The following is a 22,490-nucleotide window of genomic DNA, read 5'->3' on the forward strand; positions in this document are numbered from 1 at the left end:
AACAAGAGGAATAATTATTTAAAGGGGACCACAGAAGATGGGATAGAGGAAAAAAAAAAATAAAACCAGGTTTTCAGAAAGTAAAAAAATACAATGTGTGCCTGGCTCTGTCATGTGGTGTGGAATGAAGGGTTAAAGGAATTAAGTGCATAAGCAATAAATACTTTTTTAAGTCTTCAAACAAAACCTTCAAATAAACTTTCTCAGAGAAAAATAAGGTACAAATTCTTTTTGAGATGGAAGAATAGAAACTGCAGGAGACAGCCTGTACCAATGTGAGATTTAGCTCTAGTTGGCACAACAAAGAATGCAGGAGGAAAAAGTCCTGTTGAAAAGCAAAGAAAAAAAAAAGAGGAAGAGAAGAAAAAAAAAGGGAAAGAGGTAACTTGTCACTTTTTATGGGCAACCTATTCATCTATCCAGATTCCTTTGAATTCTGCATTTGTCTTACAGAGACTCAATCTTCCATCATCAACCACTGATGCATGTTTGCTCCATTATTTTATAAAAATGTTGAAAATCTGTGCCTCATGTAGTTTATGATCCTGTTTGACGAGAAGGAACTCCTCGATCATAGTACATTCAGGAGTGAAAGGTTGCTTTTCCTAATTTTAGGTTATTTTATTTATTTTGGGCCCCATGGACTTCCAAATGTCTCTTTTTTCATGCTTGATTATTTGTAATGCCAGCACACTCAACTTTTTTTAATTCTCATTCTCCTGCGCATCAGAAAGAAACTCATGAGAAATTTAAGGCACAAATTCTCTGAGTGGCTCCTTTTAATTTAGCATCACCATGTATTCTGAGAAAGTACCATTTCAAACCAGAAAGACTGAGTATGTGCGAACTGAACCAAATAAAGCTACTATTTCTATGGATTAGTACCTGAGTGGATCCTTGTATGAGAAGTAAGGTGACTCTCCTGGCGGAATTTCTTTCCGCACTCCATGCACTTATATGGTTTCTCTCCTGTGTGGATCCTGTTATGGGAATTAAGGTTACTACTACTCCCGAAGCTCTTTCCACACTCCATACATTTATAGGGTTTTTCCCCTGTGTGGATCCTTTTATGGGAAGTAAGGGACCCATTTTCACGGAAGCTCTTTCCACATTCCAGGCATTTGTATGGTTTTTCTCCTGTGTGGATCCTTTTATGAATATTAAGGGTCCCATTTTCACGGAAGCTTTTTCCGCATTCCAGACACTTATATGGCTTCTCCCCTGTATGGATTGTTTTGTGAGAAATAAGATGACTTCCTTGACTGAAGCTCTTTCCACACTCCAAGCATTTATATGGCACACCAGAATGGATCCTTTTATGGGAAGTAAGCTGAGTGCTCCACCTGAAGCTCTTTCCACATTCCAAACATTTGTAGGGTTTCTCCCCGGTGTGGATACTTTTATGGGAAATAAGGGAGCTGCTTTTTCGAAATATTTTCCCACATTCCCTGCACTGATACGGCTTCTCCCCTGTGTGGATTTTTTTATGGGAAGTAAGATGACTACTCCATCTGAAACTCTTTCCGCATTCAAGACATGCGTAGGGTTTCTGTCCTTTGTGGATCCTTTTGTGAGAAATTAGTGAAGAACTCTGACTAAAAGTCTTTCCACACTCCATGCATTTATACTGCTTCTCCTTTGAGTGGATCCTTCTATGGGAAGAAAGGTTGCTGCTTGTATTGAAGCTCTTTCCACATTCCATGCATTTATAAGGTTTCTCCCGTGTGTGGATCCTTTTATGGGAAGTAAGGGACCCATTTTCCCCAAAGCTCTTTCCACACTCCGTGCATTTATATGGTTTCTCCCCCGTGTGGATCCTTCTATGAGAAATAAGGTTGCTGTTCTGACTGAAACTCTTTCCGCACTCCATACATTTATAAGGTTTCTCTCCTGTATGGATCCTTTTATGAATTGTAAGGGATCCATTTTCACTAAAGCTCTTTCCACACACTGTGCATTTATATGGTTTCTCCCCTGAGTAAATCCTTTTATGGGAAATTAGTTGACTGCTTTGACTAAAGCTTTTTCCACACTCCATGCATTTATAGGGTTTCTCTCCTGTGTGGATCCTTTTATGGGAAGTAAGGGACCCATTTTCACGGAAGCTCTTTCCACACTCCATGCATTTATATGGTTTCTCCCCTGTGTGTATCCTTTTATGGGAAATAAGGTGGCTGCTCCGACTGAAGGTCTTTTCACACTCTGTGCATTTATATGGTTTCTCTCCTGTATGGATCCTTTTATGGGACGTAAGGGAACTGTTCTTGCTGAAGCTTTTTCCACACTCCATGCATTTGAATGGTTTCTCCCCAGTGTGAATTGTTTTATGGGAAACGAGGTTACTGCTCTGACTGAAGCTCTTTCCACACTCTGTGCATGTATATGGTTTCTCTCCGGTATGGATCCTTTTATGGGAAATAAGCAGACAATTCCATCTGAAATTCTTTCCACATTCCATGCATTTATATGGTTTATCTCCTATACTATCCCTTTCATGTAAGGGAAGAATAAGGGTCCCACTATAACTTTTTTCCTCCTCCTTGTATTTGTATTGTTCTGTAGTATGGGTTTTGTAATGTTTATTTAAGTCTAATTTCTCTTTCATTTTTTTCACTCTGGTCCCCAAACACTTTCTTCTAATTTTTCCTGCTTGATTTTGTTTTGCAAGAAAGTCATGAATTGGAGCACACTGGGGTGCTAAGCTTTTTTTATTTCCACTTTTTGATAGGTTTCTGTCATGACGTTTTGTTTCCTTTCGATTTGCCATTTTTTCTACTCCCTTCTCAGGCTGGATTGTTTGGAACAGTTCTTTGCAAGTCTCATTCTGCTGCTCATTCGCTCCTTAAAAGAAAAAGAAAATAAATTGTGGCAAGGCTAGGGAAAGAAATAAAGGTTAAAGAATAGGAAGTGATTGTAAACATCCTGCTGGAAGGTTGACCAAGACTAAGCAGCATTTTGAAAGCCTGTCACGCTGATCAACATAAAAGACAGTCTAAATACTACTGAATTTAGACTTTTGATATAAGTTACCATCAAGTTCATAATCATAAAATTACATAATGTGGAAAGGTATCACTTCTGTTTTATAAGAAGTAGAATTCTTCAAAGGATCCATTGATCTTAAACCAAAAGAACATCTATGGTGTTATAATTTTTTTCCTCCATTAATCAATTCTCCTTCCTTACACATTCCTATCAATTCTCAGCAGAGTTCAGACTGAAGATTGAGGAATCATGGAGTACCCAGAGAGACAATTGGAGCAGATGGCAGGGCTAAGTAAGTGTTACCCATCCTTTCCTTCTTCTCTTGGATTACTTTTCATTTGCTATTCAATCTCCTCTCACTACAAGGACATGGTTGCAGAGAAAAAAATTAAACATATTAAAACATATTAGAACAATCAGGATCAATTAAAACAGGCTCCAAAAAATCTCCTGAACCAAAGCCTGGGGGGGATGCCAGATCTTCAAGATTTTTTGGAAAGAAAGATCGGGACCATCCAGTTCTTGGGGAGAATGCTATTGTTTTCTATAGGGCAGATATAGCAACAGAGAAGGCATATTTCTTGGGTCCCACCAGAAAGGGCTGCTTGAGTGGTGGAACCTGGAGCATGCCACCCTGTCAGGGTAATTGCAGACAGAATAGTTGGTCTATTATTATAAAACCACATTGTCATGGAGTAAAAACTACAGCATTTTGCCCAGAACCCCAACACTTACAGCAGAAAAGGAAAACAAGGGAGAGAAATTAACAAATAATCTGCTTCATATGGCAAACAGGAAGGCATCTAGTTCAAGACAAGCTTAGGTCAGTATAAACTAGCATCATCATCATTATCTAAACCAGTGTTTTTCAAACTTGGCAACTTTAAGAAGTGTGGATTTCAATTCCCAGAATTCCCTAGCTAGCACGCTGGCTGCGGAATTCTGGGAGTTAAAGTCCACATGTCTTTAAGTTGCCAAGGTTGAGAAACACTGTTCTAGCCTTAACCCTAACCCTGCTCTAAAGTGAATATGACAATATTTCATTAGTGAGTTTAAGCAGAAGCTGAAAAGAAAAACACTCAAATATTGGATGAGAATCAGTCATATGACTCATCCAAAGTTGCTTCTGACCGCTTCCCTTCCTAGAAGCAGGGGTATCTTTTAACCAGAAATAGCCGATTTCACCCCACCACAAAATGTCTCCTCCAAGTATCTGAGGGCCCAGCAGAGGTCCTTACCCAGAGAGGCCACATTCTGAGAATTCTCCAGCATGACCTCTCCATGGAGGGCTTTTTGGTCAGGATTAAGCTGAGACCACTCCTCCTCAGAGAAATATACAGCCACCTCCTCAAAGGATATGAGACCCTGAAAAAGGAAAAACAGTGTCCCTATTAACAAACAGCTCAAGAAATCATTTGCCAGTTTTCTCCCTTTGTCGACCAATCTTTAAAGCAGAGATCTGCAGAAGATCACATGGGTGTTTCTGAAGGATTCAGAATGTTATATCAGAAAATGGGCAGAGATCCCAGCCTTTGTCTGGAGTTAAGAAATTTTACTGTTTCTGTAGGACTTTCAGTGACATTCGGAAAAAAAGAATTACACTATTCTACATTCAGATCCAGGCCCACTACCTCTCAGTGACTCCACGTTTCCTGATAGTTTATTATTTATTATTTTGATCTATACAGTCACCCATCTCAAATGCAGGACTCTGGGTGGCTCAGAATTGCTGAAGAATGTGCTACAAGATTTCTGTGTGACATTTTAGGTGGAGACAAATGGAAGAACACGCTCCAACCAATAAGATGAAAAAGAAAGGAATGTAGTGCTCATATACTTTATTCTGAAGTCTCAATCCTGATATGTTTCAAGAAAAAAAATATGTATCAAATAAAAAATCAAACCAAGCTTCATTATGGTCATAGACCAGTTTATGTATAATACTTATATCAAGTGATATACCCAAAAGCTAGCAGGAAACAATGTAAACTGTACAGAAATTATCTAAATATTGAAAGAACAGAGCAAGGAATATATGACAATTTTTTCTGGAACCAAATTAAAACAAACTGAAAACATTAATGAGTAAGATCAAAGACATTAAACAAAGAAATTCAAAATAAAAAGCAATGATGTGTATTACAATCAAACAGGGCAACAGAGGCATCTGTGGAGAAGGGGGTCAAAAAAGTCAAGATAACAGCCATGACCCCAAAATCAAAGCCCTACCCTTTTTGAAACATGCATCACATGTGGGCTATGCTATCTCTTCAGGGCTTATCTCTGCCCCCACTCAATAGCTTCATGAAACTGCCTAGGTATTATCTAGAGCAGTGCTTCTCAACCTTGGCAACTTTAAGACATGTGGACTTCAACTCCCAGAATTCCCCAGCCAGCATATAGGGATGATTTAAGAATCTAGGGATTTGGGTGGAGTGCTATCAGTACATAGATGACATGCTACCCAACAGAAAACTGGCAATTGAATTTTGAATATTTGAATATTTAACCAGCAGAGAGGAAAGCTAAGCTGAGGGTAGCTGGTCAATGAGTTGAACCCTCATTTCCCCATTCCACATTGGTTAGAAACAACAATATTATACCTTCAGCCCCACAACAAACCAGAAGGTCTCAAAACAGTTCTCTGCAGCTTCTCTGAAGCTTTCCCTCCTACCTGAGCTGGTGATTCAGCTACTTTTTCAGCTCCACCAGTACAAGATGATCCTAGACATATCAATGGAATTGTTCTATCCTCTGTAAGGGAGACAAAAATGGTGGAAGAAGAGTTTAAAAGCAAAATTATAGATGAGAGGACCCAGAGAATGAGAGGTACCTGCAATCTTTCTGGGGAATTTCGCACCACTTGGAAGGAACCCATTCTTACCTAGGGAAGTGTCCTGATGTTGAACTTCATTGGTGAACTCCTTAGATAGCTGCTTTGGAGAGGGATTTGATGGATCTTGCATTCCCTTGAAATGGTCAGGGACAATGTCCAAGAACGACCTCTGGAAGGGAAGGAGCAGGCAGGAAGAGTTAACTGATCATCCCACAAGAAAAAGTGAATTCTTGTTCTCTCCTCACAACTTTGCAACACCCTAGGTCCACAGTAGGTGTTGTGGAATTTTTGCCAAAGACAGGACAGGAGCATGTTTATTGCAATAATCATCTCAAATGCAGAGTCCTGCATTTGAGATGGGTGACTGCAATAATCATTGGGTGCCTCTTTCCAAGAAAGGGGGACCCCAAACAAGAGAAAGGCAGAGATTCTTATACACTCGGGGGTTGAGAGGCAGGAAATCCTTGGGATCTGATTGGTGGGCAAGTTTTGGATAGGTGTTAAACAGGGACAAATGGTTTTTTTCTGAGTCAAGGAATCTCTTGCAAAAGAGAAAGGAATGTTGCAAAGACCAGGAGCATTCTTAATAAGGATGGAATTCCTGCGGTTTCTCACTTGTTGACAAAGGATTTCCTTATCAGGGTTGCCCCTTCTAGGAAAACCCTTAAGCAGGCAGGTGATGGCCCTCCCATTGTTTCAGTGTGATGGCCTTAAGAGGGCTATTTCAGCAGCAGAAACACGGTCATCCTTGAGTCATGCCATAGCTTGGGACTGATTCTGTTTTACATATGCGAGTGGTGGAGGGGAGAAATGGCAGAGGGAAATGGGGGAAAGAGTTTGCAGGACAGGCAAGAGGGAGGGGGCAGAAAGAGTGGCAGGGGGAAGGGGAGTAAAGAGTTTGCTGCAGGGAAGGCAAGGGGGAGAGAGTTTCCAGCTTTATTTTATTATTTTTCCATTACAGTAGGAATAGAAAGGAAGAAGGGAAAAAAAATGATTCAAGTACATTATCTGGAAATAATAATAATACCGGGACTTGCAGATCGAAGTTGAAAGCTTATGGGGAAAAAAAATCCACTGTTATACCAATCATGATTGGAGCCCTTGGAACAATAACTAAAGAACTCCCTTGATATTTGGAAATGTTGAATTTATTGGACCTGAACACCCTAATTTTACAAAAGAAAACACCCTGCTAGGAACTGCCTATATTCTCAGGTGCTACCTTAATAATTCTTAGGTCCTTGGTTAGGACTTCAGTTATTAGGCTCCCACCAGTCTTAGACTGTGAATTTAATTGTAGATTATCCAGTAGTAGTAGTAGTAATAATAATAACTTGGAGACAGCAGAATAGAAGAGAAAGAACTGGAGAAAATCACAAAATACAAAGACCTGCAAAGAGAAGCAGAATGACTATGGCAAAAGAAAGCAAAGGTAGTACCAATAGTAATAGGCACCTTGGGTGCAATCCCAAAACATCTGGAGCACCACCTGAAGACCATCGGCATTGACAAAATCACTATCAGTCCATTGCAAAAGGCAGCTTTACTTGGAACAGCTTATATCCTGCGACGATACCTTTACCACCATCAAACAACATCTGCCTATCCCAGGTCCTTGGGAAGGACTTGATAGGTGAATAAAAATGCCAAATCCAGTCTAAACATCTGGCTGACTGTGTGACCAACCATAACAATTTATTAAAGTTGTATGCCACCTGACTCTCAACCACTCTGGTCGGCTAGTACCAGGAGAATCATTGAGTTAAATCTCTCTTCATATTATGTTAATGAGACATTTAAGAACTCAAACACTGTTTGTAACATTAACACCCCTTTCAAGTCTCAGAATGAAGGTGTCTCACCTGCAGCTCCTCCTGCTCCTCCTGCTCCTCCGCCTGGCTCAGGAGGAAGCCTTCAGCCAGGGCCACTGCCTGGGAACTGGTCTCCGCACTGCACTCCCGCACCCAGCTCTCCATCTCGGGGGGAAGGACAGCCAGGAACTGCTCCAGGATCACCAGGTCCAGCATCTGAGCCTTTGTGTGTCTTTCTGGCTGCAGCCACTGATGGCAAAGGTGGTGCAGTTGGCTGCAAATCTTGCGGGGTCCCTTGGCCTCTTGGTAGTGGACACTCCCAAAGTGCCACTGCCGGATTTCTGGAATGATGGTTTCCTCCTCTAGGACCTTCTGCCCAGTTTTTGCCCAGATTTCCCCACAGGTCTCAGAATGAGCCTTCGAAGAGCCTTTTCCGCCTCCATCGCATGCTAGATGTTGTCCCTCCATTTCCTCTGTCCTCTAACACGGTTCCAAGAGCGGCCAAGAGATTTTGTGGTTCTCCAAAGGTCTTTTCATTCCCAGGACCTATACTGTCCAGAAGCCCTGAAGAAGCCTCAACGGGCCATTCAGCCCTCTTTGCTCATTAGTTATTTTTGTACCTATACAAGGAGAAAAAGAGGTTTTCCATCTGAGGTGGAAAAGAAAATAAACTTTTAGAATTACAGATAGCTAGCACTGCTAAAGAAGAAGATTCAGGATCACGTTACGCAGACTGTCGTGTCTGGTAGTTGGGGAGGAGGGCAGAGTACAAGATCTTCCAGATCAGTGTTTCTCAACCTTGGCAACTTTAAGATATGTGGACTTCAGCTCCCAGAGTTCCCCAGCCAGCATGAATTCTGGGAGTTGAAGTCCACTCAACCTTAAAGTTGCCAAGGTTGAGAAACACTGTTTTAGATCAACCTTCATAAAAGACTTGGAATATGGGATGCCTTTTTCTTCAGATCCAGCAGAATTGCAAGCTTTCCTTTTTATCCGAATAGACTGGCCTTCACTCTCTCACACACGACAACAGAAAGGCAAAACACAGGTTGACAAGCCACGGCGGCTGAGTGCTTGTAAGATGAAATTCTGAATGAGTCAACGAAATCATGGCATGATGTGATGTGCTGGTTCACAGTCCCTGAAGACACTCACTGGCTTCCCAGAGCACCCTGATCTACAAGCATTTTTAAGTACCGTAATTCCCACTTCGCGCAGATGCACCCCCAGACCCACTGACACCTTCCTTCCTGCAAAGCTTCCTCACTTTCCTGCTGGGGTGTTGCAACGCCGGCCTCTCCCTCCCCCCCCACGCAGCGGCTTTCCCCGGGAAATGGGGGGTACATGGCTCCCCCGGACCTCCTTTCTGGCGATCCTGGACCTTTTCCCGGGGGCACTGCGGCGGGTCTGGAGCTTTGCTTTCCCCCCTGCCTGGCCCCTGCGGGGGAATATGACTCAGAAAATGGAACCTGGATGAGGATGTCTCCGTGCACACCTCTTTGCACGAGAAAACCCGCACTCGCTGGACAGAGTCACGTCCGAATCTCTCTCCTTGCAAGCGAGGAAGCTCAGTGCAAGCGTCCAGGCGAGGGATCCTAGAGAGGCCAGACTTTTGGTGACGTCACCCCTTTTCTCCCGTCCCCTGAAAACCCCCAGGGTGGAATCGTCCCCCTCCCCTGGCAAAATGGCCAAGCGCATGCCCAGTTCCCCTTTGAAGCTCGGAGGCTGCCAGCCCTTCCAATCTGTGCAGAGGGAGCCCCCTGGCGGACTCTTTGCAGAATGCAGGGGATCCTGCAAGGGCGGGGGGAAAGTGGGCATTTTCTATGGGGGTCCAGGATGATGGGAATGGGAGGAAAGAGAGGAGTCATAAGGCTCAGCATGGAGGAAACCTCACTGTCTGGGATGGAGGAGCATTTCGGCGTTCATCCCAGGGGCTCATGCGAAGGAAAATGGGGTGTCCAATGCACCCCACTTTCTAGCCTTTTTTCTAAATTAAGTAAAACTGCCCCCTCCCCAAAGAAAACAAACCAACCAACCCAAAGGAAGACATGTGATCCCGGGAATATGGTGAAGCGGCTCTTGCAAGACATCTTGCATATACAGTTCAGTAGTTTGTCACATCACAGAATCCTAGAGTCGGAAGAGGCCTTTGGGGGTCATCCAGCCCAACCCTCTGCTCCACCTGTTGGAAGACCTCACCCCATCAAGTGACAGCTGGTTCCGCTGGCTGATGGCTTGTACAGCCTGGAAACTCCTCCTGGTGTCTAGCCTGAATCTGAAAATCGATACAGGTAGTCCTTGTTTAGTGACCACAATTGGGACTGGCAACTTGGTTGTTAAGTGAAGCAATCGCTACTGTGCTGATGATCTTCCTTCAGCTTTTCTTGGCTTTACAGACCTGCGAAGGTTGTAAATGTGAGGATTGGATTGGAGTCGGATATAAATTAAAAAAAGCAGTCCTATTTGGCATAAAAATCGATTACAAAACAGACACAAAAAATTGTCCAAAGGAACTGGAAGAAGAAAACAGCTAAGTTCATATGTCACGCTAATGTATGCTTAGTCATGTATGCTTATTTTGCCCAGAGAGCATAATAAGCCATAAACCATGGTTTACCAGGGACAAGATAGTTTCTCCGAATATAGCTTCCCTCTTGGGTTCACCAGCCAGTAAGCCTTGTTAAGGATGGCTCCAGCTCAATAAACCAGCTGATAATGTTTTTTTCAGGTTAACCTGGTTAACCAAAACATGGCTTAGGGAAGTGAGGGCTCGGAGAGAGACAGAGACGGAGGAAAAAAGCAAAGGGGCTTTTCTGGGTCCTTGGAGGATCTTCAGGGATAATGAAACTCTCCTCCATGTGAACAGAGCACAAAATTTCAGGAATTTGGTGTGGAAAACAGACTGGACTCACTTTTCCCTCATAAAACATAATTTAGTTTGTCCAAGTTTGTCTATGGAGTCCTAATATATATATTGATAAACTGAAATAATGTATAGGAATTGAAACAATAAATAATTGGAAACTCATTGCTTCAAATGAGTGATTCAGCATTGAAAAAAGCACAAAGTTCCCAAAACTTTGGAAGATAAAAACCATTCTGGAAACAGTTTTACCTTACAAAGTTTTAAGAACTTTGCAATATTAACCCACAAAAGACTTTTTCTTCTTGCTCAAACCACTTCACTTCTGAAGGCTTTTCGCCCTTGTGGGTCTTTGAAAGAGATGGTTGGACCTGGTTTAAAAAGGCAGCTTTATTTGGGAGCCACCATTATCTTGAGCAGATGAAAGATGGTGGCTGTGACACGGGAAGTCATACAATGGCCCATGAAGGCTAAAATTCCCCCCAAAGGGAGGAAATATTCGAGGGAAGAGCCTTGAAGCGGGAAAAGGGCACCAAGAAATGCAGCTCCAAAAGTTTTACCTCAGAGATTTCACAGGGAGGGAAATCAAGTCAAAAAAGGCTCATTTCGGGGAGGGAAAAAGGGGGATTTGTCCTTCCAGCCTCGTCCACTGCTCTGTCCCACAACCCACCATGTTCTCTGGGCAGGAGGCAGCAGAAATGTACCCCAATAAATTGTCTCCCCTGCAAAATGCCCTTTGGGCCACTCTGGGAAGGAGGCCTAATTGAGGAACTGACTAATGGCCGTGTTGGCATGTCAGCCACAACATCCTGCAGATTTTCACTGGGCTTGGAGGCCTCTTTTCTGTATCGAAGCCATTGCAACGGATCGATCGGAGGCCAACTCTGCTCCATGTTTGGGATGGCCTCCATCTGAGCACCCTTCCCAGGCCAAACTTTCTCCCAGGATTCAAAGGAGATCTCCCGAGCACCGTTTCCAGAGACTTCGCTGAAAAACAGGAGGGTGACTTATTCCTTCCACGCGGGCATCACCAGGATCCCCTTTCAGGGACATCCCAGAAGATGACCTTGCCAAAGGAAGCTACCAATGTGAAGACAGGCATGGAAGTGATGAGAAAGCCTATTTTAATCTAGTTTAATTCATGTATTGCATGGATAACCCATTTTTATTCCTGTATGCTTTTTGACTATTATTTAAGCACATTGTATAATTATGATGTTTTGTACCTGTTGGAAGTACTTTGACCACTGGGTAGCTTGCTTCCTTGTCAAGTATAGATGACAGCAAGAGATGAAACCCAGACCATCTGCCTTTTTATTTAGGAATGCTAGCTTGGTAAGGTAATAGATAAGACCCTGGTACCACGTTACCCAGGAATGTTGAATAGGATAAAAGGGTACCTCTTAACCTTCAGCTAAACTATGTTACTAAGGTTACTAAGAAGGTATGTATGACATTGCTCTTCCTGATTGGTTTGTAGGAATGTATGCTATAGGAATGTATGTGTTTTGGTTGGTTTATAGTTATGTACGGCATTCAAAATTGTATAAAAGAGGGTTCACTCCAAGCAGGGGTGCGCCCATTTGGAACTTACTACTGGGCAACCTTTTATTTGCCAAGAAAAGCTTTATTCCTTTCCACCTATCTGGGGTGATTTATTGGGCTTGCACACCAGGTAAAAGACCCGAGCTTTCTGGGGCAACAGAAGGCCACCTTCTCAAAGCCCTCAGGGGAACTGAGCAAGTGTGACCAAATTTGCCTTCATGGGTTCAGTCCCCATTTTCTCCAAAACTGTGGGGCGGGTTGAGCTGAGACACGAGGACTGAATCCAAGGGATCCTGTAAGTTTTCATGGCTGAGAAGAGATTTGAATCTGAGCAATGGGCTGCGGAAATTAAATCCTGAAGAGAACAATAAATATTTAAAGAAAAGAGTCCCTTATGTAGAAAAACTTTAAAGAATAAAATTATCAAAGACTTTCCCTCAGTAATTGCACCATGGTGAAGTTAAGGCTGAAATAGACTCATCTCAGTAAATGACTCCAGAGAAAAAGAGGCATTCCTTGCACATCAGGCTCATTTAATATTAAACAGAGAAAAATTGAAAATACTCCACACAAAATATGAAATAAAGAACCTCCTGAGAATATAAGGCAGCCTGGGGAACAGAACTTCCTCTAGGAAAAAGAAAATCAAATTCAGTGCTAGCTGAAAGAGCTGAAGATGCAGGAAATTATAGGTTAGAGAAATTAAAGCCCGGAAGAAAAATATAGATATTAAAAAAAAATAATAAAATCATTTAGTGGCAAAAGTGTTCAAAGAAATAAAATTCTAAAACATTTACTTTGGACATTGCATGCTGGTGGAGAAAACATAGCTGGAAACATTCTTTGTGGATTAGCTTAAATGAAGAATTAAAATGTTCCTTGGAAAATATGAGTATGTAAAGCAAGGTTAAAAAACTAAAAATCTGAGGCAGGCTAAATACCTTGAGATTCATTCTTATTTATTTATTTATTTATTTATTAATAATAGGATCATGATGGAGCTGAATGGCCTCAAGCAAGAACAAAGCACAAATTATCTTCTAAATTGAAGAGTGGAAAATGCCAGAAAGGATCCCACAATTGCTTGAAGAGACGCCTGTGCATTTAGAGGTGAAGGGATTTTTGGGGGGAGGAAACAGAAAGATTTAGCTACAGTTAGAGCAACAAGGAATGCATAAGTAGATAATGTCCTGCTAAGAAGGAAAAAAAAAAGTCACTCTGTGGGAAAACCCATCCTTTCCAGGCCATTTATTCATCTGTTAAGATTACTTTGCATTCTGTGTCTCAAAAAGTGCATTTTTTACTTTGCATTTTTTAATGTGCATGAAGAGGGAGATAATTTGATACACAACTGGAAAGTAAAAATATTAACTATATTTTATTTTAAAAATGAAATGAAATGAAATCAAATCCATTTTAGCTTTTGTCCTCACTCTTGTCATACAACCAAAAAGTGAAATTTGGCACCACTGCCTGAAGAGGGACTTTCCCATGTGCATTTCTAGGGCTTCTTGCCATTGTAGCTTCTTTTCTGGGAAGGGAGCTCTCCCTCTTTCCACACTCCTTACATTTATGCGGTTTCTTTGCAGTGTTGGATTCTTTGACATAAAACAAGAAGGACCTTTGATTGAAAAATCTTCCATGCTTCCAGCATCATGTTGGTTGTCTCTAATCTTGGTTCCACACTCTGGACATGAATCCAATTGGAGTCTTTTTCCCTGCAAAAGGCAGTTCCCCATCTCATTCCTTTGTTAACTTATTTGGTCAGGAGGAATTCCTAGACAGCAACACAGTCATAATTTGGAGGACTTCTCCCACAAAATCCATTCAGTAGTTCTTCTAATTTTAATTGTCTCTGTTTTGAGTCCCCATTGATCTCCAAATGTCTATTTCCCCAGTTCATACATGATTATTTGCAATGGTAGCACACTTAACTTCTTTTCATTCTCATTCCTTAGCATCTCTTATTTCTTACTTGGGATAAAAAGAAAGATGCCCACGCAAAATGTAAGGCATAAACCTTCTTAGTTGCTTCTTTTAATTCAACATCATGAAGATCCCTTTTCTCCCTTTCTCTCCGTACAGGTAGTCCTTGCTTAGCCACTGCTCTGTTCAGTGACCATTTGAAGTTACAAAGGTGCTGAAAAAGTAACTTTACAACTGGACCTTGCATTTACAACCATCTCAGTGTCCCCATGGTCACATGATCACCATTCAGGGGCTTTGCAACCATCGGGCGTTTACGACCATCACAATGTCCTGCTGTCACATGATCACCATTTGCATGCTTCACAGCCAGCTTCCCACAAGCAGAGTCAATGGAGAAGCCAGCAGTAAAATCACAAGTTGCAGTCACATGATGTCTCACTTAATGACTGCATTGCTTAGCAGTGGAGTTGCCAGTCTCAACTGTGTTTGTTAAGTGAGAACTACCTGCACTCTTTGATATTTTGAATTACTTTCGGATTGTAAGGTTGATTCAGACAGTAGCTTGACCGTTTCCTATGTTTCCTGAGGAAGAATGAGTGTTTTTCTTCTAGAAATGTAACTGGCTGAACTAAGATGAAGTAATGGGAACTGAGGTTGGAAAAGCAGAACTCTGACAAAATTAGGCAAAGGAAGGAAAAATGGAAATATGAAGAGATTATGGACCTGTTGAATTACTGACTACACATTTGTTATAGCATAAGGAATACTGATTGTGTCTTGAAGAGATGTGATGTAGAATGTGGAAAGAGCTCCCCCCCCCCAGTCATCTTGAATGTTTTTAGTATTTATGTACAGGGTTTGCTGTCTATATTTGATTTTTAATGGAATAATTTAACTATTTATGGGGGATTTTTTATTGTTGATGGGGTTTCTGATTTTAACTGTGAGCTGCCCAGAGTCACCCGTTGGGGGGAGATGGGTGGCATACAAATTTAATAATAAATAAAATAAATAAATAAATATAGAGATGGAGCTCCTTCAAATAACTGGGTTAGCTATACCTGTTTAATGTCTGCCTGGACAGGGTCCTCTCAGAGCCAACATCAAGCTGTCAAAGTCAAGCAAAAATCAGGAGCGAAAAGGTTATGGCTCACTTGTAAAGATACAGAAATATATAAGAACGAACAAAAGGTTCTCAAAATGGCATGGCACAGAATTTGGGATGCTTAAAAGTTAGATTCTGAAGCACGAGGGAAAATTACAAGTTCAAAACAAGATTCAAACCAAAGTTGCCCCCTTAAAATGATACAAATGATTTCACTCCTCTTAAATAAAACACCACTCTGTGGATATGGTATTTTCCTCACAAAATATATGCTCTGTATGGCTTCAGATAGTATTTAGAACCACAGAATGACTGGACCAAAGTAATAACAAAATGACCATTCCCTTGATTTTTGAAGCACACATAGAAATTGCAAGTATTATAAACTTCCAACTTGAAGAATAAGGATTTTCTCTTCCTGCTGTGCAATACCAGTGGCACCTTAAAATAATGCAACCTTCAGAAACCGTATTAAGGAAAACAACCTGCTCCTATTGTTTTAATCTTTTCCTCAGCAGATTAATTCTTGGTGGCTGTTCCTGTCAGTCCTTAGCAAGGATCAGATGTTGACCAGGATTTAAGAATCAGAACAAGTCCATTGAGAACAGGAAAACTGGGTATGCCTGGGCAGAAGCAACTAAGGCTAATATTAATACAGATTCTCATCTAAGTGGATCTTTCAGGGGGAAACGGTCACTGCTCCTCCACTTCATGAATATATATGGTTTCTCTCCTGAAGGAAGAGAATTATGGTCCTGCGTAAAATTCTTTCTATGGTCTTCAATTTTTTTCTCTCTCCCAAGGAGATCCTTGCAGTCAAAGATCCATTTTCATGGAAGCTATTTCTGCATTAAAAGCTTTATATGGTCAGTAGATACTTTTATGAACCCTAAGGGACTTGTTTCCCAAAAATTCTTTCCATATTCCCCACATTAAGATAGCTTCCCCCCGGTGTGGATCCTTTTATGGCAAGTAAGTTGACTGTTCTGAGTAAAGCTCTTTCCACACTCCATACATTTATATGGCTTCTCCCCTGTGTGGATCCTTTTATGGGAAACAAGTTGACCTTTCTGAGTAAAGCTTTTTCCACACTCTATACATTTGTATGGTTTCTCTCCCGTGTGGATCCTCTTATGGGAGATAAAGGACCCATTTTCACGAAAGCTCTTTCCACATTCTAAGCATTTATATGGCTTTTCCCCTGTGTGGATTGTTTTATGGGAAGTAAGATTACTGCCCTGGCTGAAGCTCTTTCCACACTCCATGCATTTATAAGGTTTCTCTCCTGTATGGATCCTTTTATGAATAGTAAGGGATCCATTTTCACGGAAGCTCTTCCCGCATTCCCTACATTTATATGGCTTCTCCCCTGTGTGGATTGTTTTATGTGAAGTAAGGGAGCCAAGTTTTTGGAATATTTTCCCACATTCTGTACATTCATATAACTTCTGCCCTGTGTGGAATCTTTTATGGGAAATAAGGTGATTACTCTGGCTAAAGCTATTTTCACAGTCAATTGATTTACATTGGTTTTGCCCCATGTGGATTCCTTTGTGAGAAATTAATGAAGAATTTTGACTAAATCGTTTTCCACATTCCAAGCATTTATATGGTTTATCCCCCGTGTGAACCCTTTTATGTGAAGAGAGGTTACCACTTCTGTTGAAGCTCTTTCCACACTCCATGCATTTATATGGTTTTTCTCTTGTGTGGATCCTTTTATGGGTAGTAAGAGACCCATTTTCACGAAAGCTTTTTCCACATTCCATGCATTTGAAGGGTTTCTCCCCTGTGTGGATCCTTCTATGGGAAATAAGGTTGCTGCTCTGACTGAAGCTCTTTCCACACTCCAGACATTTATATGGTTTCTCTCCCGTGTGGATCCTTTTATGGGAAATAAGATTACTGCCCCGACTGAAGCTCTTTCCACACTCCAGACAAGTATATGGTTTCTGGCCTCTATGCATCCTTTGGTGAGAAATTAATGAAGAACTTTGACTGAAGCCTTTTCCACACTCTATGCATTTATAGGGTTTCTCCTTTGAATGGATCCTTCTGTGGGAAGTAAGAGAACTCCTCATAGTGAAGCACTTTCCACATTCCAGGCATTTATAAGGCTTCTCACCTGTGTGGATCCTTTTATGGGAAGTAAAGCACCCATTTTCACGGAAGCTCTTTCCGCACTCCATACATTTATACGGTTTCTCTCCTGTATGGATCCTTTTATGGGAAATAAGCAGACTATGCCACCTGAAACTTTTTCCACATTCTGCACATTCATATGGTTTCTCTCCTTTGGTGACTCTCTCATGGGAGGAAAGAGTGAAAATCTGACTGTAACTTTTTCCATCATCATGGCGCAGATATTGGTCTCCTTTAGCAAGCGTTCTATAATATTTATTTGAATCTGATTTTTCTTTGAATATTTTCACCCTTTTCACTGAACACTTTTTCCTTCTTCTTCCTTTGTGATTTTGTTGGGCAACAAAGCCTTGAAATGGAGTAGCATGAGACATCAAGCTTTTCTTATTCCCATTTTTAGATTGTTTTCTCTCATATGATTTTGATTCCACTTGTTTTCCAAACAACTTTTTTGCCTTTTCATGCCTGATCATTTCGGCTGGCTTCTTGTAATTCCTATCCTCCTGCCCATTGCTTCCTTGAAAGAAAAACAGAGAATAAAGAGGTTAAAGGAAATAAAGATCCAACTGTAGCAAGTGTCTATGAATTTCTAATGAAATTTTGCCAAAGTCTCTACAGGTTGTCCTTGCTTAACAACCATTTTTAAATGGAAGTTACAACGGTGCTAAAAAAAGTGACTTGCGACTGGTGCCCGAAGTTGTGATCTCCTAGCACCCCCCCGCGGTCATGTGATCATGATCCAGGCACTTGGCAATCAGCTTGCACTTATGATGGTTGCAGCATCCCAGGGTCACATGGTTGCCATTTGCAACCTCACCAGCCAGCTCCCGGCAAGCAAAATCAATGGGAAACCACATGATTCACTTAACGACCATGTGATTCACTTAATGACCATGGTGTTTCACTTAATGACCTCTGCAAAAAAGGTAATAAAATCAGGTCTGATTCACTTAACAACTGCCCCACTTAGCAACCAATTTTACAGTCCCTATGGTGATTGTTAAGTGAGGACTACCTGTACAGTATTTTTAAAGGGTATTGTGTTGGCCAACATGAAATAATCTAATTTAGATTGATCAGATTTGGAATTTGAATTCATATGTATAACACTAAACAAGGTGGAAATGGATAATTTTTATTTTAAGATCAATAGAAATCTTCCCCAAATCCATTTATCTTACATAAAACAACATATCTATGGGGCTACAATTTTTCTCATAATCAGTTGATAATGCTATAGATCTCTGACTTTCTTTCAAACATGAGAAAACTGGATCTTCTCCTTTGTCCAGTCAGGAGATGAGATTGTCTTGAAGGATTTTTCAAAATAAGAAACACCTGCCTATAGCTGAACATAAAATGTTTTCTTTATGTATTATAATGTAGAGCTAGGTCTACCTACCCAGAGAGGCCACATTTGTAGAGTTCTCCAGCATGACCTCTCCATGCAGGGCTTTTTGGTGGGGATCCAGCTGAGACCACTCCTCCTTGGAGAAATACACAGCCACCTCCTCGAAGGACACGAGACCCTGAAACAGGAAAAAAAGGTTTCTCTGGTAAGAGACAGACCAAAGAAGGATTTCCAAGTTATCTCCCTTCTTCATAAGTCCCAACAGCAGAGGCTTCCAATGCATGTTTCCTGTAAGATTCAAATTTCATGTGAGAAGAGCTAATAGCCTTTCATACACAAAACGTTTGGAGAAAGTTTGATCAATCTGACTGATTCTATAGGACTTTCTCTGCCATCTGGTAAATGCAATCACTGAATACTACAGCGCTCTTCATGAAAAGGCTGAGAGAGCTCATCCAGAGATTTGTATGGCTGCCATTAATAGCCAGATGACACGAAGCTCAATTTTCCTTCTTATCAGATTCCTGAGAAGCTGCTTGCCATTTGAAGCATGGGCTGGGTGGCATGAAGCTGGGAAGGAAATTAAGCTGAACTTGGAAAGCTGCATCGGTTAGGGCATTTCAATCCAGGCAGAAATCAAAGGGTAAGAAATTATTCTGCAAGCCTAAGTGAGTTCATTACAAGTTCTTTGAGCAGAATTTTTATTTAAAGATTTTTCTTTCTGGCCGTTTGTCATAGATCCTTTTTATAGCCAATAAAATTATTGTGTTCTTTTGCCATACCACCTGCCATTTTAAGGACTTCTAAATCTTTACTGATGCTTCTCCTCTTACCTGAGATGAAGATCCAGAGGTAGCACAAAGAGGAGATGATTCAGTGGATACCAAGGGCACTGTTCCATTCCCTGTTAAGGAGACAAGTGGGGGAAGGAGAATGTATAAAATTTAGGAAGATACTATATATAAGAGAACCCATAGAATGAAAGAAAAATGGAATATTTCTGCTGAATTTACAGCACTCAGAAAGAAAAAATTCATACCTACTGAGGTATTCTGACCTGGATTCTCCTGCAATAATCCTCTGAAAAGCACCTCCTGAGAGGTATCTGATGGATCCCTGGTTCCTTTAGGATGTTGAGTGACAGATTCCAAGATGTTCCTCTGGATCTGATGAACCAGAAAGATAAAAGAAGAGGAAATAATGGGACAGTATAAAAAAGAAATTGAGATGTTCTGCCCATGAGTTCACAGACCCTCATAGCCATTAGTGGGGATGGAAATTAAGAATGGGACAATTGCCCCAACTGCATCCTCTGGAAGGGACAATGAAACTGTCTGCCTATGAAAATACCTCCTCTGATTAATGCCAGAAAATGCAGGTAAGAGGATGTTTAAGAATTCAACGATAATCTCACCTGCAGCTCTGCCTGCCTCTTTTCCTCTGCCTGGCTCAGGATAAAGCCTTCAGCCAGAGCCACTGCCTGGGAGCTGGTTTCTGCTCTACACTCCCGGACCCAGCTTTCCATCTCTGGGGGCAGGATGGCCAGGAATTGTTCCAGGACCACCAGGTCCAACATCTGTGTCTTTGTGCATCTTTCTGGCTTCAGCTGCTGACGGCAAAGGCGGTGGAGTTGGCTGCAAATCTCTCGGGGTCCCTTGGTCTCCTGGTAGCAGGCATTCCTGAAGGGCCAGCACTGGACCTCTGAACTCGTTTCCTCCTCCAGGGTCTTCTGACCAATTCTTTCAAAGGCTACTCTCCAACTTCCCTTCCCATCTTCCTCACCTGCTGAGTATTTTGCATCCATTTACTCTCTGTTCTCTAGTACCACTTGAAATGGAATCAAGGGATCCCCAGGAACTCCAAAGATCTGCTCATTCATAGGACCTGAACTGCACCAAGAGCCCTTGGACAAGTTTCACCAGGCCATTCAATGTGTCTTTTGTGATATTTTTGTCTTCAGACAAGCACAGCAAAAATGCTTCCAGCTTTTATATCTGAGGTGGAAAAGAAAAGAAACTTTTCCACACAAATAGAGAAAGGTATGAAATAGTTTTAGTCAGGCAAAGAAAATCAGAATGAAAAGAGATTTTTCGGAGCTGGGGTTAAGTTTGGAAAAAAAGCAAGGTTTGCATTAGGTGGAGAAATGTGTCTGGGTTAAAAATTTAGGACCTTCATAGGATCATAAGGTTGAAAGGGAGTTTGGAGGTCTTCCGGTCCAACTCCCTGCCCAATGTAGGAATCCTCATACCATCCCAGACAAGTGGCTGTCTGATATTTTCTTCAAAACCTCCAGTGATGGAGCCCCCTCAGATTATTTCCACTGCTGTAGCTCTCACAGTTGAGAAATCCTTCCTTATTCCAAATCCGGATCTCTCTCTGTAAAGCTTCATCCTGTTGGTTCTTATCCTACCTTTGGGCATTATAGAGAATGAATTCACACCCTCTGCTCTGTGACATAGTTTCATTTATTAGAAGACTGCTCTCATATCTCTCCTTAGCCTTCTCTTCTTTAGGTTAAACATACCAAGTTCCTTTACCGCCCTTCGTAGGATTTAGCCTCCAAGCCCCCCACCATCTTTGTTGCCCTTCTCTGCACTCTTTCCAGTTCCTCTGCATCCTTCTTGTACTGTGGTGACCAAAACTGGACATTGTATTCCAAGCATGGTCTGATGGCACAGTGTAGAGTGGTACTATCGCTTCTCATGATCGTGACACAATACCTCTATTGATGTAGCCCCAAACTCTGTTGGCTGTATTAGCTGCAACTCACTGCTGGCTTATGTTTAATCTGTGATCTGCCAAGACTCCCAGATCTTTCTTACAAGTAATACTGTTAACCTAGGTTTGCCTGCACATCTGGTTTTTCCTGCCTAAGTACAAAGCCTTACATTTCTTATCTCTGAACTATGTTCTATTGTATAGGACACAATGTTCAAGTCTATCAAGATCCTTCAGGATCATTGTCTATAAAGGACTCAGAACAATTAAGAAATGCATTTAGTAGGACTTGGGAGGTCTTTTTCTTCTCAGCCAACTTTATTTATAATATTTCTATATCACTGAATCTACCAAGACTTACAGTATCAACATTTGCTTTTTGAAAGAAGAAATCTACACTTACACTGTCAGACAGGCAGCATTCACGTAAGAAGCCAAAACACAGACGAAGAAACCACAATTGCTGTGTTCACATTCATGCGTTGCTCCAATGAATAAACCAGAACATGGCTTCAGATGGGAAGAGCTCCTCACTCACAAGACAGAGCCATGTCTGAATATCTGCTCCACCAAGACTTTCCTGCATCTCTCTGCCTTCTGGGTCGCTCAGTGTAATGGATAAAGTGAGGAACTGCAGGATCCCAGAAAGGCAACCCTTTGGGTGATGTCACTCACTTCCCAGGATGGACTGCACAAAATGATCCAGTGCATGCGCAGCTCCCTTTCTGAAGCTCAGTAGCATCCAGTCCTGTCATGTTTGCAGAGTGAGCCCCCTGGTGGATTCCATCCACAATGCAGGGAACCCTGGAAGGGATGGGCGAAGGGAATGCATTTTCCATGGGGAGGCCACCAGGGCCAGGATGATGGGACAGGGAGGAAATCATTCCTCTGGCAAAAAGCACAGTCAGGGCATGGAGACAGGAGAGGTGATTTCATTGGGGTCTTTCTCCAAAAGAGCTTATGGAATCCCAAAGCTTCTTGCCCTTTTTCTGCTGAATGAAGCCCGTTGCCTGGTTATGTTAACATCTGTGGATTGTAATTTTTTTCTTGGCTGCTGTATGTACTAAATTTTTAGTACTGTGATTGTAATTTGGTTTTTAATTGATTTTATGATTGTTTGCTGCCCAGAGTCACTTGTTTGAGATGGACGGCCATACAAATTGAATACATACATACATACATACATACATACATACATACATACA

The 22,490-nt window shown here is 41.6% G+C and overlaps 2 protein-coding genes across 4 annotated transcripts in view; both read right to left on the reverse strand.

The window, feature by feature from the left end:
• The window catches only part of LOC103052007 (uncharacterized), a 32,321-nt gene extending 23,019 nt beyond the window's left edge, over positions 1–9,302 (reverse strand). The window contains exons 1-6 of the mRNA XM_088151193.1: positions 9,102–9,302; positions 7,684–8,252; positions 5,870–5,990; positions 5,660–5,739; positions 4,224–4,350; positions 875–2,841 (exon numbers count right to left, since the gene is read on the reverse strand). Coding sequence (XP_088007319.1) covers positions 875–2,841; positions 4,224–4,350; positions 5,660–5,739; positions 5,870–5,990; positions 7,684–8,100 — 2,712 coding nt within the window. The 5' untranslated portion in view covers positions 8,101–8,252; positions 9,102–9,302. The remainder of the gene's footprint in view (positions 1–874; positions 2,842–4,223; positions 4,351–5,659; positions 5,740–5,869; positions 5,991–7,683; positions 8,253–9,101) is intronic.
• Positions 9,303–12,640: 3,338 nt separating this feature from the next.
• On the reverse strand, positions 12,641–22,303 carry LOC148214472 (zinc finger protein 202-like). 3 transcript variants are annotated; one of them, XM_088151307.1, is made up of 6 exons: positions 21,689–22,303; positions 19,982–20,561; positions 19,607–19,733; positions 19,401–19,471; positions 18,619–18,745; positions 12,641–17,733 (listed from the first exon to the last, which is right to left on the reverse strand). In XM_088151307.1, the coding sequence occupies exons 2-6, from the start codon at positions 20,369–20,371 to the stop codon at positions 16,007–16,009; spliced, it is 2,442 nt and encodes an 813-aa protein (XP_088007433.1). In that variant the 5' UTR covers positions 20,372–20,561; positions 21,689–22,303; the 3' UTR covers positions 12,641–16,006. The 3 variants fall into 3 exon arrangements, with proteins under 3 accessions (XP_088007433.1, XP_088007434.1, XP_088007435.1); XM_088151308.1 differs by having other exon boundaries at positions 17,544–17,733; positions 19,611–19,733; XM_088151309.1 differs by having other exon boundaries at positions 17,544–17,729.
• Positions 22,304–22,490: the final 187 nt, after the last annotated feature.

The sequence above is a fragment of the Python bivittatus genome, unplaced genomic scaffold (assembly GCF_059951505.1).
Source record: "Python bivittatus isolate LINGU-HERP-01145 unplaced genomic scaffold, Pbiv_v1 ctg000650_np1212, whole genome shotgun sequence".
Taxonomy (NCBI): Eukaryota; Metazoa; Chordata; class Lepidosauria; order Squamata; family Pythonidae; genus Python; species Python bivittatus.